Raw genomic sequence first — 22,228 nt, forward strand, 5'->3', positions numbered from 1 at the left:
AAATTGGAATTTGAAAAAAAGAAAAAAAAAAAAATCCAATTCAACTGAATTTGAACTAAATAATCAGCCTCACTCATAATCAATACTTTTTAAAATAATTAACACAATGAATTTTTTTTTTAAAGTGAAGCAGGTTTTAAAAAGTAATTTTCTGATATCAATTTCATTGTTTTATTCTTTTTATATATAAATTACACTTTTATGTATGCATTTTCAAGAAAAATAACATTCAAAACAAAAACAAAACAGAACTAATTTTTTTTTTTATATGCAATCACAGAATATCTGAATGCAGAGAACGTATGTGCTGACTAGTAAAAAAAAAAAAAATAAATAAAAATGGCTGAGGTCCAGTATAAAGGCCACCTGTTTTTTTTTTTTTGTTTTGCTATTATATATATCTTCATCATAAAATAAACACCAACTTTATAGCCAGTGCCAATGGAATACTGATTCTACACTAAAAGGCAGCGGAAATAATATTTTACATCCTGAATAACAGATTTCAATTACACCAGCTATAAAGTCAGTGTTCATTTCTGAAATGAAGGTACAATAAGTTACACTCTGAATTAAAAAAATAAATAAAAATAATTGAGCGCTTGTTTACACTGTAATCTTTTAAGCAAACACATTTAAGGTAAAAACATTACCTATTTATGTGCCATAGCAAAATTAGTATAAATTCTAAAAATTATGAAAAATGATCCTGTAGAAAAATAATTACAAGTAAAAAATAGAATTTATCAAATTATCGAGTTTTATCGTATGTTTTAATGTGCAAGAGTTGTGTAACCAATTCAGTATGACAAACAAGGAAAATAACCCTTGATTTAAATTAAGGGTCCGCCATCTTTAAAAAAATGTCTGGGAATATAACTGTGGGTGATTTTTTTTTTTTTTCTTTTAAATTCTTCTAGCACATCATCTACTAGATTATTTTTTTTGTAATTTTTGCAATTAATACTGGTTTCATCATGGCACATAAGTAAATGTTTTCACCTGAAATGCGTTGGTTTAAAAATTGTATTTCAATAAATGCACTAAAAATGATAGACAATAAACTGCATAGTTTGTAAATTTTTTAATATTTTTCAAATAAAAATAAACAGCACTGCTGCCTCTAACCTTAGCCAACATAATTATTCCTTTATAGTTTACCTCTAATCTGGAAATTTGGTGAAATAAAATTGTTTTCATTATTTTATGATATTAATTACTTAGAACCTAAAATTATAAGTCTTATATAATAAAAAAAACTTGGATTATAAAGACATCATACTTTGTTTTATTTAGAATATGAAATCCAGGTGCCGAGACGTATTCATTTGCGAAGGTGTTCTGAATCTATGCACATATATGTAAACTAGCAAATCTAGTTGCGCACTAATGCAAATGTTTGGATATCTCTGTCTTTATTTTATATAGTCTAAAAATATTTTGTTTTAATTCCAAAATCCCATTTTCAAACAAGTTATCCTTTTATTTAGAGCAGAAAAAAAGATTTAAAAAAAAACAACAAAAAAAAAAAAACAACAATAGAGTTGTGAAACATGTCTTCTAATCAAAAAATAATATTATGATGTACTTTAGGGAGTGTTAGGAAATGATAATTCTTTCTAAGATGGCAGATGGCATGCCCCAGTATATTGCATAGGATCAGAAGATAAATTCCAATTTTAAGGATTCATTTTTAAGTTAATAGTAAGTCATTTTAATGTCTCAAATAAAAAAAATAAAAAAGTAATCAATAAATTATTGTTTCAAAATCAAGAAAAAAAAGAGTGCTCATGTAGATTGGTGATCTTTTAAACCAACGCATTTCAAGTGAAAACTTTATTACATATTCATGTGTCCTGTTGAAATGATCCAGTCGAAAAAATAATTACAATTATATCTCTTGACTTAAATTTAGGGCCAACCATTTTAAAACAAAATGTAATTGTAGATGATTTTTTTTTTAAAATACATCTATCATATCTATTGGATCATTGTTCATAATTTATGCTAATTTCACCATGACAAGTAAGTACACCTGAAATGTGTTGGATTATAAAAATCACCAATCTACACCAGCAATTAAAATTTTATTTTTTATTTTTTTTTTACTACACAATAAAAAGTACCCCCCATCATCATTATCCTGTTTGGTATACATATATACATTTTATTTCATTTTAATATTTTATATAATACATGAAAACATTATTGATTTCAGCCATACGACAGTATACAAAAAAAAAAAAAAAAAAATGGTTGCCATTTTCATGTTCGATGAATTAGTGATGTAAAACTTACTTTTGCAGATTTTATGAAAATTTGAAAAAATATAATAGAATTATCAAAATAAAAATAATTTAAAAATAAATTTTTTAAAAAATTATTTACTTTAGAATCATTTTCTTATTTTCAAAATTAATTTTGCAAAGCATTCAAACATCAAAAGAATTCTTTTGTATCACTGTAGTCAAGACAAGATAACAATATGGCCGACACCTGTAATGCTATGTTGTATTATTTTTTAAGTAAATAAAAAAGTAATGCTTTGTTAAAAAAATATGGATTCTTATTTAGAATTCGACTTTATCATAAATACAAAAAATCTTTATGATGTATGCATTTGCCATAAAATGAAGATATATTCAAAACATCATGTAATAGATCAAATAGTTTACCTAAGAAAATAATATTTTTGCAATTTCAAGAGCAAATTGTATCGATTGATCTGGATAGGCCGAATGGACTTGTCGCCCCCCCCCCCAATAAAATAGAACCAATCAAAAAATAGCATCTCACTTCGTAATAAAATTTGAATAAAAATTTGATCAATTCACATGATTTTTAGAATATGACACCTTCATTCCATAACAGGTATATACATCATAAAAGTTTGTATTCTTGTCTTTAAGTAGAGTTCTAAATAAAAACAAAAATAAATAAAGGCCTTGTTAACAAAATGCACTGAGAAACATCTCTATCTCTAAAAAAAAAAAAAAAAAAAAAAAAAAAAAAAAAAAAAAAAAAAAAAAAACTAAATAAATAAAAAAAAATAAAAAAAGAGGCAGCACTGTTTTCATGATCAAGAAAAGAAACAAAAATTAATTAAAAAAAAAAAGAAAAAAAGTTTTGTTTATTATTGATACTAATTTCCCATACTTTCAACATATTGTCAAAACTAAATTATTTTTCCTTTGAAAACAAAAAGAAAAAGAAAACTATTTTTTAATAATTTTTTTTGTTGGTTTAGTTTTTGTGTCCAAATATAAGGCTTTCTTTTGGTAGTTACTCTTGCGTGTACTGAGCACAGACAACTGAGCAGCAACCTTGGGGAGAAGTTTTAGTGCTGCTACATTGGAATTGGTCTCTATTGGTACAGAAGGTAGCACAGAAGAGGAACTGTTCGTTGCACAGTTCTTGGGACTCTCTGAAGGGTTCTTTGAGTTCTTCAAATTAATTACAGAGCGATCTAATGTTTTCAATGTGATGCCTTTTACCTTGCCGAGGTGCTTCTTCTTGATATGAGAACGGCACTCCGAGAGCGTATACAACTGGCGCGAACAAACTTTACACTGAAAGTCTTTCTTTCCAAAATGGCGGACAACATGCCTCTGCAGATTGTAAACGTTTTGAAACGTGTGTTTACATTCCAAACATTGTAGATTCTTTGTGTCCATAATTTCAGTCGGATCCTTTTTGTCAGATCGTGACAAAGTTTTACCCGATGTTGTGTTTGGAGCACTTGTGCGTGTGGAATTGCTGACCTGTGGCGTTGATTTTTGAAGACTGGAAGCAGATCCAACTGAGGAGAGTGGGTTCAGTCTGTGGTTTTGTAATCGGCGACAGTTTTTGCTTGGAAGCGAACAGCACAGCAACTTCTTCTTTCGGCATTTCAAGTCGACAATGTAGTGATTGATGCACTGCATGTCACAGGTGCGGATTTTTTGCGCATGTTTCCATTTCAAGTGCAATTTACAGCCAACAAAACTCTTATGTGAGAAGATACAAAATTTGCATTTAAACTGTTTCCAAATTACAGGCTTAATGTAGGAACGACAATTAGTTATTTTAACATCAGGCTTCATCGTCGTCGTTGTCGTCGTCATAGGCACCGGGTATGGCGATATTTGCATGTTGATTTGAGACTCGGGAATTTGAGACTTTTGATTGGAAAATGTCACCAAGACATTCGGATTAGCAGGGCTCACTTTGGAATTTTGTAGATTCAGAAATCCTTTCTCTTTTGCAGTTATTATGACAGGTGGAGTGTTATGTATCGATCCAGGTCTGGCAAAACTATGCGACGTTATAATAACATCGTCACTATCATTTGTGGGAGGGACCTTTTGTTGGTAACTGTAGTTAGACATGGAGAATTTACCACTGGAACCTTCCGGTGGCAGGGAAGTAAACTGCTCCACAATTTCAATATCCTTCACGCAACAGGCAGACGAACAGATGGTGCTTTTTTGACACTCGGCACAATCTCTACATCCAGCAGGAGTTGGGATTGGGCGTGAAGAGTCATTGACCGGGTTGTCTGAATTAACACCACCCGATTCGCACTGCAAGCAGTTGCAGGGCACAGAGTTCACCTGGTTACTTGTAGGGGCAACATTCATATTGATGATTGTTGATTGTTTGTTTTGTAAACCTGCAAGTGGTTTGTCGGTATTATTTGCAGGGTTTACAGCAATAATCTCGACATCCTTCACCTCATTTCCGACGGGACCCATAAACGCACCTCGATTGACTGGAATTACAGTCTGCTGATTTCTAACCATTATGCTTCCAGGGTTGTGATTGGTACGCAGGTGGGCAGCTAGGAGTTGGGGTTTCACTATGGTGGGGTCACTAGTTCTTGTAGGTTTAGGAAAGATCTCCACTGGAGAGGGGGTTTTAGGGTTAGGGTTAGATGATTTACTGGCTGCACTGGCATTAGACAACGGCAAGAGAGTTACTGGATTCTCCTTAATTTGAGGGTTCAAAACGAGAACCTGGCCCCGTGTTGGATTCTCAACAAGGTTCTGATTGATTCCATTTATAATTCGAAGCTTAACAGGCAATCTGTCCTGTGGGTGAGCCGTTGAAGATTTTGGTGGGACAATATTTACACGATTTTCCGTTTTAGGAAGCAGTGGGCGAAATTGGGGAGCTGGAGTTGGTGGTTTGGGTGGCTCTTCACTACCAGTGTCTGGTAAGTCAACTGAGGCTGGTGCAGACATTGGTAGAGAAGGCATGCTGACATCACTGACAGCTGGGAGTGGAAGTTTCAAGTTACGGATAGGCTGACTAACATGTTCCCAATCAATGCAATCCCGTAGGTGATCTCTAAGGGAATCCATTTTTGAGAAAATCTTGCCACAACTTTCACACCGAAATTTTTTCCTTCCTCGAGACGATTTAGGTATGATACCTCGGATTAACTTCTGTTGGAGGATCTCATTTTCATAAGCCATTTGTTCCTCTTTGAGCGCCTGTAAATTTGCTTGGTTTTTCTTTTTCACCTCTAAGGCTTCCTTCGCGGCGGTGTTAACAATAGTGGATGGCTTCTGGGGAATTTTTTCAATAGTTGACGTATAGCTTTTGGGTTTTAGCCAATCTGTCTTCCGAACCTTGTTATTCTGCATTCCATTAAGCTTCTGCTGGGAAGGATCCATGGATGAAGCTGTATGGTTTGAATCTCCACACGTGTGACCCGAGCGATTATCAGTGGGGTGCACAGTCTGCATGTGATCTGACATGGCCTTTTGGGAAGGCATCGTCGCATTACATTTGAAGCAATGAACGGTTCGATACTCAGACGTAGTGTTACGGAGAGTCAATTTTAAACCGGAGCCTTCATTCTTATTGTCGGAAGTGTATGATGATGACGACATTGATGAAATGGAGGAGGAAGATGCGGAGCGGTTAAATTTTCCGCTGCCAGAAGAGTCCCCCTTAGATCCATTCTGAGCGTCAGTTTTGTCTGCACTATTGGAATCTTTGGAATGAGCACATCCGCCACACTCCGAGCTCTCCTTTTTTGTAGGAGCTTCCTCACTTGATACAACTTTCACAGCAACCTCTGTATTTTCCAGTGGTTCAAAACTGTATGACTTACTAGGTGTGGATGTGTCTGAGGAAAGTTCCAGCTGTTTTTGGACTGCCTCATAAAACTGTTTTTTAGTGGGTTCCTTTCGAAGATAGCCTTGCACCTGGGTGTTCTGCAAGTTCTTCTTAGCTAATTCCACAGAATATTTCAAGAAATCCTTCTCATTCAGAGGCGACTCTGCTTGGAAAAAAGCGGCCAGATCACCATGTGGAGGGCCTTGAGAATTTCCATAATTATGTAGACTGTAGTCACCTTTTTGCTTACAGTAGAACCGTTTGTGTGCAATGAGGTAAGGAACACCACGAAAAAGATTGAAACAGGCTCGACATTCCAAGATTACATGCGTCTCTTTTAGTAAGTAATGAAGGAGTTCACTGGTGCCGACACTGACATATTGCATAAGGTCGACCAAAGATAGGTGAAGTAATGGCGCATGTTGTTGTAGTCGAGACAGGTCGACCCCTTCGGTATTTGCCATAGTTTAAATCCAACCAGTAACTGCAAAAGAAATTTAAAAAACAATTAAAAATATATTCATACTCAAAACAAAAAGAATTTAATGAAAAAAATAAATATGTAGAGAAAAATAAATGGAAAAGTATAAAAGAACAAAATGACAAAATATTATCGTAGACTTATACAGTTTCTTTTATTGAATGAACTTTACCAAAGTAAACCATGTTTAATTAATTTTCTCTCTCTAAAAGATAGAACATTCACTGATAAATAAATTTACATTACATCAAATGTTAAAAAAAAAACAAAAAAAAAAAACAAAAAACAAACAAGGATGTTATGCCTTATTCAATGGAGTTTCAAAAATCTACACTTTTCTCCAACATAAATATTTCAGTTATGTAAAAAAAAAAAAAAAAAAAAAAAAAAAAAAATTCTGAAATTGCATAAACATTAAGACCTTAGAAATTAAGGTTTCTATGATTGCACCACGTTTTCAACTTCTATAGTCCACAAAATTATAGATTGGATTTACCATTAAATTTTTGTCTTTGTCCTTGATTCTACTTTGCAATTTATGAAACCAGATTTTAAAATCTCAATTTATAAGATTTCAATTTTTATACTGTTATAATCTTGTTTTTAACACTAGTGGAGTATTTACTTCCACTGAGAAAAGTTTTAAATAATTGCATCCCATTTTTAACATTTAAAAGGCAATAATTTTCTTTGTTTATTCTATATCTTGAATACTGAACATCCCTTCCAAGATAGGATTTTTTTTTTGATAATATTCATGAGCGAGACCTGTGAAAATTCCACAGTGAACTCTTTCATTGACGTTGGCATTCTGTGAATGTTCAGCATAAATGGGAGACACCCTGATATTATTGTAGCTCTTTTGAAGGACAGCCGGCATAGCCCAGTCATAAAATATACTCAATGAGATTTTAATTCATGCAAATTTCGTATATATTATTACAAAGTTAATTTTCTATTGATAAAAGGCAAAAGTGGCGCATGCGTTTTTATATGTCCAACAAAGGCTTTTTTCGGGAGGGGGGGGGTACTATATTTTAGAAGTTTTTATATACTCCCTAGATTGTAATATCTACGATTTGCGAATGTAGATCGTCTATATCTTTTATCAGAGTGACTTTTACAAAATTCACGCTATTCCATTCTGTTGCGTGTTTGTTTGGCTTTTTTGTGCCGGGACGTCTTGAAAGCAATTAGCTTTGATCAATGTGGGGAAAACCCCTCATATCAGACAATTGCTATTCATTTGAGAGTTCCCCCTTTTTCTGGAGAGCTTGGTTTCCTCAGGGCTTGGTTTCGTGGGGAAACAAATAAATGAAACGGTGGAAAGCTTAACTGGCCTTCAGCCAACGTTCATTTCTGCATTTACTTATTTTAGTCAACTTTTTGATTGACATCGCTAAATTTGACCGCTTTTCACTTTCTATGGTTTTGTAGCGTAGCAGTAAAAGTTCGTTTTCTTTCACTTTCTTTTCCGCATAAGGTTTGTAATTTTTTTTCTTTCTTTTACACCTCCAAACACGGGCAATGGCAGATACCCCTGATAGATAAAAGGCAAAAATGTGTGTATGGGTATGTGTCTGCCAAAAACTTTTCTTAGCGGCATCGAACCGGATCAAAACTGGTACCATCTTAAAGAACGACATCTCAGTTGAATAATGTGAAAATTAAAAAAAAAAAAAAGGTCAATTATTTCAAATAGATATGATCATTTAAAAGAAGGGAAAGTCACAAAAAATGGTTCCTTTTTAACCGACTTCGGCAATCATGCATGCGCGTCTAATTTTCTTTCTTGAATTGGTTTAAATAGAAAAAAAAAAAAAAACAACGTTATTTCCATGGCAGTGGATATTGGGGCCACATCGTAAGCTCTACATTTCACATTCGCATCCACGTAACGGATTGTTTTTTTTTTTTTTGTTGAAAGTTTTAACATTTAAACAGGATTATTAATGTGATTTTTTTTGTTCACTTCCTCTTTCTTTTCCGTTTTTTTTAAATTTTATTTTTTCAATTTTATTTTTTTTACGCCTTGCCCTTGCTTAATATCCTTACTACACCATCTCTTCACATCTGGGCAATGCCAGGTACCCTGCTAGTATATTATAAAATTGTAATTTCAAATATAAAATATATCCATGACTTAAGAGCCATCAGCTTTAATCGAAACCAAAACTTATGAAGAATTCTTGATAAAATTATTTATTACAAGAAATGAAAGGTCATAACAATTAAATGACAGTCACTCAGAAGAAAAAAGATATAAGCTTGACACTCAAAATAACACACACTATCATATTAATATGTAGATAATTTCAAATTATGAAAATACTCCTCCTCCTGGTTAACACTATCAATGTTCCTTATAAATATCTCCTGTACAAAATGCTGTTTTTTGTTTGCTTTAATAAAGTTCTCCAAATAAAAGTCAAAACATGAACCAAACAAAGCCGTTTTTGATTCAATTTTGTCTCCTGTATTTGATGGTTACCTACTTTTTTTTTTTTATTGATTTTTTATTTTATTTAATTTTTACATGTTTTTCTACACAATTAAATATGCAATCAATAAAATTTATATTAATCAGGGTTTGGATAATTATAATCAAGTGGTTTATGGCAAAAATTGTATTTTTTTCTATAGGAAAAATATAAAAATGCCTATAAGTTCGTGAATTGTAATTGTGGACACTAGAATTTTGCCAGATTTTTATGAAATTTAAACCAGTGTTAGGATGATTTAATCGGAATTGGAAATTAAAAATGAGGGGGGGGGGTAACAGAAAAATTTGAGTCTAATTTCATAAAAAACATCTTTTCATTTTTTAAAATTTAATTTTCCACTTATAGTTTAAAAAGGAAATGATTCTTGGTTGTTAATATTGAAATCATTTGAAAATTAAGTTATATTTCCCTTCCATTGACAAGAAAACAAGTACATTTAAGACAATGTAAAAAAGCAGAATTTCTCAACATAAAAGCGAGTGATTATATATGTTTCACATATTTAATACATTTAAAATGTGTGAAACAACAGGCCTATTTGTTGAAAGTTATGAAAAGTAAAGATCTGGGATTAAGTATAACAAGATTAAAGTGATGATCAGTGGTTATTAATGTCAAAAACAGTTCTGCTCAGTTTATGGAAAGGGAGTTGGGAACAATATCTTGTGGTACTTTAAGCACTGGATTTACAAGTGCAGTGGAATTATGGGTACATTGAAAGATGATGATTTTGTGTGCAACAAGTATCATACAGATGAAATTATATTTGAATGAAAAGGCTATTGAGGTTGTTCAAGAGTTTTACTCTGGTAATTCATTGGAACAAAGGGAAGAGCTGGTACTCAAGAGTTGATGCAATAAGTTCAGGAAACTCATGACTAACCAGCAAATCATTACCACTGTTAATTACGCATTATATCGTTACGAAAAATAGGCATCTGTCATTTCAAGCTAGAACTGGTAGGGTAGACTGGACTAAATCCTTTAGAAATCAACTTGCTTAAAAAAAAAAAAATAAATAAATAAAATGACAGTTTTTTTTTTTTACATAGGCATAACACCTTATCAAGGCCCAGAGACCACTTGAGGGTAAGGGTTAAGAGTGTACAGTAGTCAATTGGACAATATAGTAATCGTTAGTAATGGAAATTTGGTAAATTTGTTAACTTAAGTGGAATGGCTAATCAAGAACTTGTTTATGTTGTATTTGAAGACAACCATATTGTAGTCAGCTGGAAAGCAGGAAAACGGAAGACAATTCCACAGGTGTGCAGTTCTAAGAAAGAAGCTTTGCTCATGGAATCTACGTTTAGGTACAGATAAAGAGTGGGGGGAATTATTGATAGCGTTTTCAACTAGACGAGTGTTTCTTGTGAAAGTTTGGCGGGGGGAACCATAGATTAAAGCTCAGTCGAGCACTTGCCATGAAAATAACGATAAAGCAGAGACAAAATAGGAACATCTCTTCTGTGAGAAAGAGGTTGCAGGGAAAAGAAAAAAAGACATCTCCTATGAGGCTACAAAGTCTATTTTGAACTATCAAGGCAGGATAAGTCCTTTCTAGCAGCTCCTGCACAGATGTGGCAACAGTACTCCATCCTTGGATGTACTTGGCTCTTCTATAGATAGAGAATTGCATCAGCAGTCAGATATTTACTGGATCGATAGAAGGATCCCACCATTTTTCCAGCGATCTTGGCAACAGATTTGATGTAGTGTTCCATTTAAGATCAGGAGTAAAGGTCAAGCCCAGAAGCTTGTTAAAACATGGGACCTCCAAGACAAGAGCCATTCATTTCGATTGATGCCAGATGGGGATCAGAACGTTGATGATGTAAAGATGCATTAGAAGTAACCAACTACTCCTTTCCCCATTGTTCCTGACAGTGACACCATCTCGATAACCTATAAACATCTGCCAAGATAATAAATTTGAACTTCAAACCTCTATTGGTCAAGCTTGCTTAGCACAAAATCCAAAATGGACGTTATCCATCAGCAAGTTAAAATTGCTGTTGCTTTAAATCATACTTGGATATTTTATCACGTGATTTCCTTTGCAAGAAAAGGATTAACAATTCAAAGCCGTGTTTCACCTATTTGGCAAGCATTTGCGAGAACGGCAAGGCGCATGACTAATGTCAAGCATTTATGCTTATCAAGAAATCGCATAGAAAGGAGAAACAGCCTCTTTTATGCAATCTGGAGATGCGAGGTTTGCATGACCCGTCTGTGCAACATCAAAACTGATTTTAAAGTGCAATTCGACAAGTGGCAGGGAGTGGACTGCATCCTGGAAGTGGCCCAGGTGAGCGGAATATGAAAACTATCTGGCATCAAGTGAGTTGAAGGGAGAGTATAAACAGGAGTTACAGATGTAAAAGGACAATGGTTGGTTTGTTTGTTGAGAGGAGGAGTTTGAATCGACCAATGGACTGTTACATGGCCAAAAGCTCTAAAACAGAGATGAATTTACTATCCTGAGATCCCTCCACACCTCGATTTCCTAACCTCATACGTATAAAACTCAACATAAAATAATCCTTTTTTTCTATGCCATTCTAGTTTTTCAGGGTCGGTTTTCTAGCTAATCAATATTTATGCAGCAGCAGTATAGATTATCTTTCGAATCAATGTATTCAAAGTGCTGTTAGTGAAACAAAATTTAAAAGAATGATCATTTGTAGTTTTAAAATTAAAGTATATTTATTTTTTTGTGATTTGTGCGACGTGAAAAAAAAAAAAAAAAAAAAAAAAACCAACTTGGTTAGTGTACCGTCATGTAAAATAAATTGCGCGTGCATGGTCCCTCTCTGGTGCTACATGTGAGATGACACCACAAAAAAAATAGTGAAGAAATGATGAATGTGAAGCACTAATGTTACCTTCACATTTTCGCCAAGTTTCAGAAAAATCTAATGGATGAAGTCAAAAGTTATGGGGTAAAAAGTGTAATTTTTTGATATTTGGGAGCATTTGTGACCCTTGTGAGCTCCTGGGAATGCTTAACCCAGTGAAAATGGACAAACAGTGCAGTTTCACACCTTAAAACATGTATATTTGAATTCAGCACCACAGAAAAACACTATATAGACAGACATATTAAGTTTTTGAGTTATATAAAAAAAAAAAAAAAAGCATGTTTTTTTTTAGCCCTAAAAGTCCCAGAGGGATGCGAAACAGAGGGGGGGGGGTTGGATTACCACAAAAAGCATAAAATTTGCATATATTTTTGCAAATGTAAAAATACACTTATGGGTGTGATCTATAGAGTGAAATTTTACTGGTAATTTAAAATCAATAAATGTTTATTGCTTCATCATCAATACAAGCCGTAGAAAATTAAGTTTTAAACAAAAACAAAAGTTTTGGGCATCAGAAAACCGAAATAACATTTTCCGATTCAAATACCCCCCAAAATTTTGAGTTTTTCGATTTGCTTCCGATTAATCGTCCCAACATTAATTTCTATGTCCAACTAAAAGTAAAAAAAAAATAAATAAATACAAAAACAAAAATCCACAAGGTTGGTATATTTCTTTATCTGGATGAATAATATCTAAAATTTAAAAATATTTATTCACCGACGATCAACTGGACGAGGTTTCGCCAGAGAAACGTAGCTGTTAAGTATTATGCACTTATTTGAAAAGTAAATTCTAACTAATTCCATAAGGAATCTGCTATATAAAGAGTTGTCTGTGTGTTTTTGTGTGTATATATATAGGTGGAGTGGGTGGATGCAAAAGAGGGGTTTGGATAGAGGGAGGGAGAAAGAGAGTGGACGGAGAGAGGGAGGGAGAAAGAGAGTGGACGGAGAGAGGGAGGGAGAAAGAGAGTGGACGGAGAGAGGGAGGGAGAAAGAGAGTGGACGGAGAGAGGGAGGGAGAAAGAGAGTGGACGAAGAGAGGGAGGGAGAAAAAAAGTGGACGGAGAGAGGGAGGGAGAAAAAAAGTGGACGGAGAGAGGGAGGGAGAAAAAAAGTGGACGGAGAGAGGGAGGGAGAAAGAGAGTGGACGGAGAGAGGGAGGGAGAAAAAAAGTGGACGGAGAGAGGGAGGGAGAAAAAAAGTGGACGGAGAGAGGGAGGGAGAAAAAAAGTGGACAGAGAGAGGGAAGAGTGGACAGAGGGGGGGAAGAGAGGGGGGGGAGAGTGGACAGAGAGGGGGAGGGGGGGGAAAGAGTGGATAGTGAGAAGTAGAAGTTTCAATAGAAATAGGTTACACTTTTGTCCCAAGCAACGCCAGGTGTCTTGCTAAAAACAAACCTTTTATGGATTTAATTTTGCCAATACTTGCTACAATTGGAATTTCATTCTACAAAGAATTCAGAGAGAACTTCAAATTACAGTAAGAGAATGGATAGTGAGAGATCTACAAGGATTAATATAGCAAGTCCATCAATCCAAAAAGACCCAATGGAGATTTTTTGTCATGTGGATCCAGCATGTCAACCCCTGTACAATCATTGGCGCTTGTTTACATTGGTGATCTTTTTAAATGACTGCATTTCAGGGGAAAACATTACATACTTTGGTGTCATGACAAAATTAATCTAAATTCCAAAAAAAAAAAAAAAAAATGATCCTTTAGAAAAATAATTACAAGTAAAAATACAATTTATCAAATTATCAAGTTTTATCGTATGTTTTCATGTGGAAGAACTGTATTACTGATTCAGTATGACAAACTGACTTATCTCCCTTGACTTTATGGTCTGCCATTTTTAAAGCGAACATAATTGTGGAGGACTTTGTTAAAAATACATCTAGTAAATCTACCGAATACTTTTGTATTTTTTGGAAATTTATACTAATTTTGCTATGATCCGTAAGTACGTAATAACGTTTTCACCTAAAATGCGTTGTTTTCAAAGATCAATGTAAACAAAACCTTAATCTTTTAATACTGAGATTGAACTGGTTTTGCAGATCAATTTGATTGGTAAACTCATCAGTATGAATCAACAGGTATTAATCACTCTCCTGGGTTGGAATGGATCTGAGAGTAATGGCAACTAAGGCGTAACTACACTTCCTAAGTTCCCCCCCACCCAAAAAAAAACAAAGATTACAAATGCATTTCTTTAGGTTGGAGACGCAAAGTTTGCCATATTTAATGACTTCGGTTTTCAAGGATTTTTGAGATGAGGATTGATTATTCGTATTATTTAGATTCTTCAGATTACTGTTCTCATCTTGAGTTCTATTTTCACAATGTTTTGGTCAATATAACCTCTGAACTTCGCGTGTATTTTGTTGAATTCCTAATTACAAACGGAAACCTTCATTTAATCCACAGGGGTAGCATGCTCTTGTTCTGTCAGCCATGAATTTTCAATCTTCAGAAAAGATTAAATTTTTAACTGAATTTTACCAAGCACTTATATGCCAGGGGTCCTTGTAAAATATTTGGTAAAATTCAGTTGTAAGCAATACTCTTCTGAAGGTTGAGAACTCAATCCTCAGTGCGAGTATCATTTAAAAATACAATTACAAATTACTTAGGACTTCTACACTGTCATGGTTGATGGAGCAAAAACATACTACCCCTGTAGATCAAATAGAGGGTTCTATTCCAAATTCTGTGCAGATTTCCAAAGTTCAACAAAAAAATTCAGTTTTACAAGATATACTCGAAAAAGGTTGGAGGTAGCATCGACTAAAATGATGCGCAAATAAAATTAAAGATTAGGCTTGTCGAGTAGCCATTTGCATGAAGCCAAAAATGCATGCTCATTGCATTTTTTTTTCTTTTGACACAAGTGTCAGTCATTTTTTTACGCATGGTCACAGACTTGTTTTAAAAGGCAAAATGAAAATGCAGGTTAAATCCATGCAATTAGATAAACATTTCAAATTTGTTCCAGTGTTTTCTGAAGAGTTCCTACTGAGATTTGGACCATCATAGACACTTGGCATTACCACAAAGGATATTTTTGTTTTAATATATAAAAAGAATTCAATAAGTAGCAATTGTTGTTGAATTGGAATTTTAGTGAACTGACAAATAGATGGCACTGTAAGGGTAATTTGTATAGGGACTAATTTGAGGGAAGGGGACAAAACTGAGGAGCAATATTCAATACAACCCCTTCCTTTCTTACACACGATCAGGAATGCCAGATAAGAGATAAAAGGGTGATTTTTCATTTTTTTTGCCACAGACAACATACTCTGGTCAAAAAAGGATTTCCAGTGATTACTAAACTATCAACTAACTGCTGAACAGATAAACCTTCATTTTTTTAAAAATTTTATTTTTTTGTTCTAGCTGGAGATGGGGCATCCTACCAGACACCAGACATTCACCCACCGTCTCATACATTCCGAGAGATTTTTTTTAAAAGATTCTAAGTCACTTTAAGTTCAATTGTTTGTATCTCTCTTGCACTTGGTTAATTGGATATATTTGCCAGGTACTCCTGTAGGTATGTGAAACAAGATTAGTTAAGATCTCCAGTTTTTTTTTTTTACGCGTCTTTCTGACAAGATATCGAAATTTGACCACTTAATGTCAAGAACACAGTGGTGAAACCATCTCTGATCATAAAATGAGGAGAAACCATCTCTAATCATAAAAAAAAACCTCATCAAAAGGCGGCTTTGCCAGTTCAGCTACAGGATTCACAACAACTTGGGTCCTGACATACAACCTGATAGCTTCAACATTTTAGAGTGGCAAAAAAACAAAACAAAACTGAGCAGCCAACTGAAGATGCAGGTCTTCACTATTAAAGTGGCTACAGCATCTACTGGTGAAACTTATCAATAGTAGTTTGCAATTGTGGTGTAGGCTGAATCATCAAGCCTGGTCTGTAATAATATGGGCAAAAAGTGAAGCAAAGAGTACTGTTTGAACTGCTAAGCGAGAAGCTGGGGTTTGCTCATGTTTTCTGGCAACTCAGATGCAAAAGACAAATGTCATTGAAGAATCAGGTTTGCAAATGTTCAAATTGACTATTATTGCCCACACAATGCTGATAACAATTTTAAGGGTGAGTACATCTATTTTATATTGTCTAGCAATCGCAGGAAAAAATATCTCAGCAAGAACAAGTTATTCTTTGCTTTTGTCGATAAAACACATTCGTCAAGATCTTCTTTGGTGAGCAATGACGAGAGTTGATGTCCAGTGGATTGCACGTTTTGTCCAATAACTCCTTTTGCGATCAGATAAAAGTTAGGATCTTTCCTAATTATCATTGTACACAAGACATTATCCCGGAAATGCAATTCTGAATTTTGGAAATGAGATGTTTGTATTGTTCGGACAATTATTCTTATCTCAGATGTTATTGGCAACAACACATATATGTTGTCTATTTAAGGGTTTGTAAAACTTTTTTTCACTAATGTTGACAATTAGTACGGCACAATCACGTTGACACACCGATTCTCGTCAGAGCAACGTTGAGCCTGGTCAGTACCAAATGGGTGACCATTTGGGAAGGCTAGGCGCTGTATGTACCTTCTGGGAAGGTTGGGCATGGGGCTAGCACCCTCACCCTGTAAAAAAAACTCCTCACTACAAAAGCATCTACAAAAAGTTGTAGATGGCCTATGCCCCTCCAGGGGCTCAAGGGCTATGGATGGATGGAATAATTGGTCAATTAGGATAAGGATTCAGTTAAAAATTGAATCAAAGTCTTAAAAAGTACCTTAGTGACCCCTGAAAATTGACCTTTCTTTTTAAATAATTTACGGATACACCCTCAATCCCACAGTGATTTCTCACTACAGAGCTAACCCCCTTTTCCTTAGTTGAAAAATAACATGGAGTTTACACCTGACGAAAGTCGTAGATTTCAACAACCAAAACGTTTGTGCCAATAACACCCACGATGAAAATAATTGTCGAAACAATCAAAATACAAACATTACGCAGGAAATGCCCTTCAGAGTTATTGCATTCTGATGATTTAGTAATCATTGAATCAGAGGATGAACTATGGAAACCAATATAAAGTTTAAGCGTCTTCGGTTCAACAGGTGACGACAAATGGCTTGCTAGTGGCTTTATCTTGCAGGTTCTGAAAGTATTGGGCAAGTTTACTTGTGGCGTTTGCTGATCTGGTGTTGACAACATTCTATTCTGTACAAGTTATCATTGCGTTCATCACGAGCTGCAGTGGGCTGCAAGGAAGATTGATCTCTATTGAAGACTATGTGGAAGATGCATCAGTATTACTGGTTCAACTGAAGGAGGGCTTTGTACAGAGCTCGCTGTGGACGGTCTGCAAAAGTTGGAAGTTGTAGGCTTATTTTACTATCTTAGTGATAAGACCCTGTGCTGACGGGAGAAGGCGAGTTAAGTTTGGTCATGTGCATATGAACTTGGATATACAAGCGACTGGGGAATCCTTGTAAATTTGATATTCACACCAAACTTCATCCTTCAGAAAAAGCGGGTTCAACCTGTCTAGGGCAAGTGCCGCTTTGGTATGGCATATACATATGGTATATACAGATGGCATGGGGCAAGTTTTGTAAGATTCTTCCCATCTTAATCTACTGTTCACTTTTCATTGTTACTCTTAGTCGAGTGAAAAATTCTACCAAGCTCGAGATGAAAGGTCATGTCACACTATCACAATACCCCCCCCCCATATGGAGGATCGGCATACCGATATATTTCTCACCCGCTCGGTGAGCGATTAATCGCATGATGTGTCAACCTACCCCATTGCCATAGGGTCGCATCACTGTGCTTGTTTTACAAGTACTTCTACAAAATATGCTGATGGACTCACTACACTTGTATCCCTCACCATGTAAATACATTCGACTAACAGCAAAACCACACCTCATCACTGTAAAAGTCCCTAGATGCAGGAAGATTTTCTGCCCCCTCCCCCTCCCCGGACTGTTTATCTTTGTTCATAGTTTCCGACTGTACAAAAATGCAAAAATGTAAATTTAATGTAAATCTTGCTGCTCAGCTCTCCAAAGCTGCCAACCTCCAACCTTACTCCTATTGCAGTAGACTTTATGCTTTAGTGGCAATATTCCATGTTTAGGTGAAAAAAAAATATAAAAACCTAATGTTGATTCATCTTATGCCAAAAACCAAACAGATTTTGTATAGAATGGATTTATTTTGCAGGTGCCCGTTTTGTAAACAAATTATGTGTAAATGATAGATTCTATATGACACCCCCAGGCACTACCACTTGGGTCAGAGTTGACCTAGAAGTAGTGGTAAATAAAGAGTAACCCCTTTAAGTAGAGGTGGTTAGTTGATAGGGTTAAGAAAAGAGTAGACAGGGGAAAAAAAAAAAAAAAAAAAAAAAAACGGTGTAAAGTTCTCGGAAAAATGAATTTCAGGGTGGAGTTATACTGACTTGGCTAAGGTGATCGTCTATCTCTCATTTGTAGTTTTAAAATAAAACAGTAAAAAAAGTGTCTGTTTTATAAGTACTTTAATGGAAAGTGTTTTGATGAACTAATACTTGTGCCCCCTTGACTAACCTGACAAGCGGCAAAATCTCTCCTCTTCACAATTTAGGTCCCTAAATGCCAGAATGGCTTTTCCTCGAACTGTTAGATTTTGGAATTCCGCCCGTTTCGTGTTTCCCTGACTGTACTAACCTGCAAGAAGTTTAAATGTAATGTGAACAGACATCTCGCTTAGTCCCCGGTTAGACACGATCCCGAATAGTAGCCCATTACTTAAGTTTTTCTTAATCCTTGCTTAGAGACAAATAATTATTAGTGCAATTGACAACAGAATATTCTTTTCATTGTTTTGACTCGAGTATACATCCAACACAGTTCAATCAACAGCACATAAAAGCATATAAGATATCAACGGATACACATTCGAGAGTCAAACAATGAAAAGAATATGTTGTTGTCCTAGCCCTAATAATAAAATATATTTGAAGACATTTTTTTTTATATAAATTCAATCCAGAAGGAAAAAGAAAATCATTTGACATTAAAATTTTGTGTTCAAGTTTTTCTTGTTTTAATCAAAAGTTGAAATGTTTGTTAACTTCTATTCCTAAAATTCTTGAAACTTTCAAAGAAAATCATAAGAGAAAATATGCAGTCATTCTTTTAAAACAAGGAAGCGTTCGAAAATATGTTTTCCTTTTTAGAACATAAAAAAATAACCCGATGATCTTTGCATTTAAATTCTAATTTCGAAATCAGCAAATAATTTCTAATAATCGACAGTTTAAAGGCTTCAAAATCACTTTTGAATCGCCACAATGTAAAATCTGCTTATAATTTGAAACAATTCTGGAAAAATAAATAGACGTGCAAAATGAGAAAAGTGATTTTAAAGCCTTTAAATTGTCGATTATTAGAATTGAATTTTTTTTAAGTCGAGTATTACGTTATGCTCCTAAGGATCAAGGGATTTTTGTTGAATTTATCTGTCATATCGAAGAACAGCCTCGTGATTATCAGTATTAATGCTCCCTCCCTCCCGAAATAGTCGCTAGAAGTTCTATAGCGGCGTGTGGGATCGTTACCGAAAAATCAACTTTTACCAGAAGCACCACAGCAGCAGCACTAGCACCAGTTCTTCAAATAGTTCTTTAAACTTACCAATTTAGAACGAAACAGAATACAGACAGAAGAAAAACCAAACATAAGAACACATACCAGTGTAAAACTGAACATTAAAAACGAACATTCAATATCGACGTACAAATACGTCCACCTTGTTAAAAAAATAAAATAAAATAATAATCACGCTTGGCCAATATTTAAGGGTCAACAGAAGAAAGTTCAACAGAATCACATTTGATACGAATCACATGTTAAAAAAAAAAAAAAAATTAAAACATTGTTAGCAAATAAACTGAAACTCAAACCTAAAAATCACAACTTGTTGGCGATTTATATCTGAATTTGTCGGACGAAAACTTTCGTGATTTCCAGTTTTAAAATGACTGCAGTTAATGAGTGGGGATTCGAACTCAACTGGAGTGCAGATAATTTAGTTTTTTTTTGTTTTTTTTTATTCGAGTTTTAGATGCTAGAATTTAAATTGATAGCTGTAATCTCAACATAGACGATTAAAAAATATTGTCATAACTAGCACCCCCCCCAACCCATTTTAAAAGAAAAAAAAAGTCATTTATTATAAGTTAAAAATAAAACAAAATAAAAGAAAACTATGTTATTGGGAACGGATAGGAAGAGTTATGGTTGGTCGATTAATAAGCTTCTTAAGAAATTGTATTTCTTTAAAATCAAATTTAAAATCTATTTAAAAATAGAAAAGAAAAAATTCAAAGGTTATCATGATGACGATAAGATCCCCCCCACCGCCCTTTAAAGAATTACAAAAAAATATATATCCAACAGTGAACTTAAATATTTTTTATTTAAGATAAAAAAAAAAAAAAAAGTCAATTGAAAAGAAACCAAGGTGTTTTTAATTTCAATATAAACACGAATAACGACAAACTTTTGTAATTCCCTTGATTTATTTATTTATCCTCCATACTAATAAAAATGCAACCACTTTTTGTTTCTCGCCTCTACGTAACTTACATTTCTCTCTCTCTCTCTCTCTCTCTCTCTCAAAAAAATAAATAAATAAATAAATAAATGCAGTGGTATAAAACAATTTTTTTAAAAATTCCTATATAAAAAATACATCTAATTCTTACAAATTCCGAAGTTCGACTAGAATCTTTCCAAATTGAAAAAAAAAAAAAAAAATACCTGAAGAAGGTCAGAGGTTACTTCAGCCGAAACGTTGTTACTAAATCAAAAGAATATTAGTCCGAATAATCCAAATAAAACAAGTGATAACTAAAATAATCACACCAAGCTCAAAACAGACCCTTTTTTTTTAATTTTTAATATAAACTAACAATTTTAAAAAGACCGATTTTTTTTTTTTTGCAATCAAAAAGATGTGTACGTTTCATCTGTTTTTTTGACGACGTTGTACAACGACAATGTCTTTAAGGTTGTATCACCAGACAAACGGATTGTACCCTATTTTATTGCCTCGCTCCCCACAAGGGCAAAGGCAGATACAAATAATAAATACAAATATCCAGTTCTTCACAAAAGAGTCATTTTGGGATTCATGACGATAAACAGTTTAAGAATTTCTTCTCGGATAATCTATTTTAACACTTACCTTAAACTTTTTCTTAGTAATTTTCGCGTTTTATCCTTTATTATTCCCTAGTTTTGCCTCGGCTATGCTTTTGGTGGTGAGAGATATAGAACTTACCCCCACCTTTTTTTTTTTTTTTTTTTTTTTTTAAACACTGTAATCGTTTCTTTTTAAAATTGTTTTTCGAACAGATATGCTTGCAATATGAGGCACATAAAATAAAAAAAAGAAACCATAAAAACTACCTCCCCCTTTTCCCTCTCACATATAATCACCAGAAAGAAAGGAAGGAAAGAGAAGACGATTATCTTCATCTTTTCTTTCCGGTTGTGTTTATGTGTGTACATACTTTGTTGATAAAAAAAAAGGTAACAATAAATGGATGCGAGTAAACATTAGTATAGTGATACTGATGCTGAGGAAGGGGGTTGCATTTGGCTCAGGTGAGGTATAGTACAAAGTGGCGTAGAGAAAAAAAGATGATAGATATTATGCAATAATAGATAAATAAGTCCGACGATAAAGAAAAAAAACAATGGGTTCTCAGAGGTGCATGCAAAATCCGTGTTTACCTTCAAGTCGACAAATGGACAATAATACGGGATAACTAAATACCAATGTCTTCCGACATGCAAAGAAACTGGAATCTTAAGATCTCCACCATTCCAGTCATTATAGAAGCAACTCATAAAAAAAAATACAAAACTACCTGGCAAATATACTCGATGAACCAAGTGCAAGAGAGATAGAAAAAATTGCACTTAAAGGGATGCTTAGAATAATAAAAGAAGAGGTTTCGGTTGGAAAAGTATGAGATAGCACGTAAATGTTTGGCTTCCGGTAGAATACCCCATCCCTACGTAGAACAAAATAAGACAAAAAAGTTTCGCTTTCAAACAAAAAAAGTAAATACTTCCCCATTGACAGATTGGTGTTTTTGGCTAAGATCAAATAATAGACAGATGACCAACGACCCCAAATTAGCTACTTTTAAATAGCCGTGCGTGCCCAATTTAAAATTGAACGTTTATTATTTTAATAGTTTTT

General features: G+C 34.2%; 1 protein-coding gene across 5 annotated transcripts in view; it reads right to left on the bottom strand.

The window, feature by feature from the left end:
* Window positions 1-3,102: 3,102 nt before the first annotated feature.
* LOC145277501 (uncharacterized) overlaps window positions 3,103-22,228 on the bottom strand; it is a 35,722-nt gene continuing 16,596 nt past the window's right edge. For 3 of the 5 annotated variants that reach the window (XM_080128894.1, XM_080128895.1, XM_080128899.1), the window contains exon 2: window positions 3,103-6,589. In XM_080128894.1, the coding sequence (XP_079985020.1) occupies window positions 3,216-6,569 (3,354 nt within the window). In that variant the 5' untranslated portion in view covers window positions 6,570-6,589 and the 3' untranslated portion in view covers window positions 3,103-3,215. Of the gene's footprint in view, window positions 6,590-19,916; window positions 20,010-21,202; window positions 21,331-22,228 lie in introns of those variants that run through there. The other 2 variants (XM_080128898.1, XM_080128896.1) reach the window with 2 other exon arrangements.

Source organism: Euprymna scolopes, chromosome 6, assembly GCF_053919585.1.
Source record: "Euprymna scolopes isolate OS-2025 chromosome 6, ASM5391958v1, whole genome shotgun sequence".
In the NCBI taxonomy this organism is placed as follows: Eukaryota; Metazoa; Mollusca; class Cephalopoda; order Sepiida; family Sepiolidae; genus Euprymna; species Euprymna scolopes.